Source organism: Octopus bimaculoides, chromosome 12 (genome assembly GCF_001194135.2).
Source record: "Octopus bimaculoides isolate UCB-OBI-ISO-001 chromosome 12, ASM119413v2, whole genome shotgun sequence".
In the NCBI taxonomy this organism is placed as follows: Eukaryota; Metazoa; Mollusca; class Cephalopoda; order Octopoda; family Octopodidae; genus Octopus; species Octopus bimaculoides.
The window spans coordinates 55,820,478-55,823,530 of NC_068992.1; the positions used below are offsets into that span (position 1 = coordinate 55,820,478).

The window sequence follows — 3,053 nt, forward strand, 5'->3', positions numbered from 1 at the left end:
ATATATATATATATATATATATATATATATATATAATGTAATACACATACACACTCTCATACAGACACATTCGTGCATATATTTCATTCAATGTGTTTACACACACGTATACACGCACACACATATAGATAGATAGATAGATAGATAGATAGATAGATAGATAGATAGATAGATAGATAGATAGATAGATAGATGTGTGTGAAAACACATTTACAGAAACATATATGTATGGATATATATATATATATTCACACCTATATATATACATACCTATATATATATATTCATACCTATATATATATTCACACAATCATACAACTACATACGCGAATGCGAGTTGTGTTTCCCACTCTTTATATAAATATAAATATGTGTATGTCTACATATGTGATTATGTATTTATGGGTATCTCTCTCTCACTCTCTCACTCTCTCTCTCTCTCTCTTTCTCTCTACCTACCTATCTGTCTCACACATTCCCAAATTTATGTTTGTGTGTTTATCGGCATATTTGTATCTCTATGTAGACATGCATGAAGTGTGTAAATATACATGTAAAACACTGTGTATATGTGTGTGTGTCTGTGTATGTATACGTAGTACAAGCTACATTTATTTATTGATAAAAACAACCAGGCATACATATATTGTATGATATACATATATTATATATACCTATATATGATAGATAGATAGATAGATAGATAGATAGATAGATAGATAGATAGATAGATAGATAGATAGATAGATAGATATGTGCTAGAACAAAATGGGAAAACATCAATTCGCCTTACCTGTGATGGCAATCGGCGACCTCAGGTGTATACTGAGGCTGCCTTTGATCTTATCACCTGCAGTGTACACCTGGTCGGGGTCATCCAGGATACATTCGAAATTAAGCACCCCAAGCATCGTATCTTAACTCCCGGTTCTCCTTCCTCACCCCCCGAATCAGAGGGTAGTGGTGTCGATGAGAAAAATCACCCGCCAATGGAACCAACAGCGTAGTGTTGTTTAATGCTATATAGCGAGTGTGTGTATATATGCGTGTATATGCGTTTTTGCTGTTTGTTGTATACGCTGTCTTGTGTTATATATGTATGTGTTTATGTGTGAAGAAGACTGAGCGAGGGGGTGAGGAAAACCAGGAGAAGGTCCGTCTATAAAGCGATCCCTCTTGTGTTTGTCAATGGTATGGGTGCTGTTCTGAGGTTATTATACAGGGGGTTCATTTTCCCCTGTGTTTGTTTTTTTTATGGGGGTTGCGTTAAGGGATGTTCTTTACTCTCCTTGTTTTTGTTTATCTTGCAGCTGCTGCTGCTACTGCTGCTGCTGCTGCTACTACTACTGTTGCTGCTGCTGCTGCTGTTGTTATTGAGGGGTACGTTGAGGTTCGTTCATTTTTGTAATTGTTATCGATAAGGGAGTTCATTGAAAGCAGAAGAGCTATTATCTTTATTTATTATTATTACTATATTTATTTATTTATTATTATTACTATTATTATTATTATTATTATTATTATTATTATTATTATTATTATTATTATTGTTGTTGTTGTTGTAGGTACAGCGGTGAGGTTTGTTAAATAATGTTGTTATTGCTATTATTCTGTGGTTGGTGTTGTTTGTTGTTAAATTGGTGATGCTGGTGATGATAATGACAGCGATAACAATGATGATAACGATGTTGATGATGATGATGACAATAATAATAATAATAATAATAATAATAATAATAATGCTTATTGTTATAGTGACGGTGGTGATAGAGTTGGCGACGGCGGCGACGGTGATAATAAGAATAAGATGAAGAAGAAGAAGGAAAACTGAAAGGGTATCTACTTGGTGCTAGGGACGTCATCCTGTCATCTTGTTAGTCGGTTATGCTTTCACTACACATACTTGCACTACCACTACTACTATTACTACCATCAATGCTACTACTACTACTACTACTACTACTACTACTACTATTATTATTGCTGCTACTACTACTACTGCTAACGTTACAAATGCCGTTACTGTTGCTGTTGATGCTGCGACATTGGTGCTTTCGTCTGATGCACTCGGAGCTGTTGCAAATCTTGTGTGATTCTGTGACTGTGTGACTGCGTCTGTAGTTGCATGTGTGTGTGTGTGTGTGTGTGCTCGTATTTCTGTCTGTATGCATATGTCAGAGCGTCTTATGTTGTGTGTTTGCATGTGTACGCATATTTATGTATGTATGTATTTATGAATTCTGTATGTATCATGTACGTATGTATTATGTATACATGATGTATGTGTTATGTATGTATGCAGGTACATGTCAGTGTGTCTTGTGTTGTTTGCGTGTGTTTATATGTGTTTATGTATGTATTATGTATGTACGTATTGTGTATGTATTATATACGTGTGTATGTATATACATATGTACTATGTGTGTACGTATTGTGTATGTATTATATACGTGTGTATGTATATACATATGTATTATGTGTGTACGTATTGTGTATGTATTATATACGTGTGTATGTATATACATATGTATTACGTGTGTGTGTGTGTGTATGTATTGAGTGTTTGTATGTGTGTACGTGTGTCTATGTATGTATGTGTGTATGCATACATGTATGTATATATGCATCAGGTTCGGGTACAGGGGAAGCAGGGAGTGCAAATGCACCCCCTAAATTTTTTTGTTGAGTTATGAAAATGCTTTGAACATAACCCCTGAAAAACTGGGTGCACACACACCCCGACACAAATTTCGTCCCTGCACTTATGGCATGCATGTGTGTGTGTGTGTGTGTGTGTGTGTGTGTGTTCTGTGTTGTGTGTCTATTGTATGTGAATATATTGTGTTCTATGTACTCTGTATATATTGTAAGAGTATGCGTGTGTGTGTATCCATAGGAATGTGTAACAGTATGCTTGTGCGTGTATGTTTTGCATTGTGTTGTAAGTTTGTGTATATATGTTTGTATGTGTATATCTGTGTTTTATGTATTTTTGCACGAATATGTGGTGGTGGTGGTGATGGTGGTGGTGGTGGCGGCGGCGGCGGCGGCGG

At 35.7% G+C, this 3,053-nt stretch overlaps 1 protein-coding gene across 1 annotated transcript in view; it reads right to left on the reverse strand.

The window, feature by feature from the left end:
* LOC128249207 (arrestin domain-containing protein 3-like) overlaps positions 1-1,897 on the reverse strand; it is a 56,769-nt gene extending 54,872 nt beyond the window's left edge. The window contains exon 1 of the mRNA XM_052972190.1: positions 794-1,897. Coding sequence (XP_052828150.1) covers positions 794-911 — 118 coding nt within the window. The 5' untranslated portion in view covers positions 912-1,897. The remainder of the gene's footprint in view (positions 1-793) is intronic.
* Positions 1,898-3,053: the final 1,156 nt, after the last annotated feature.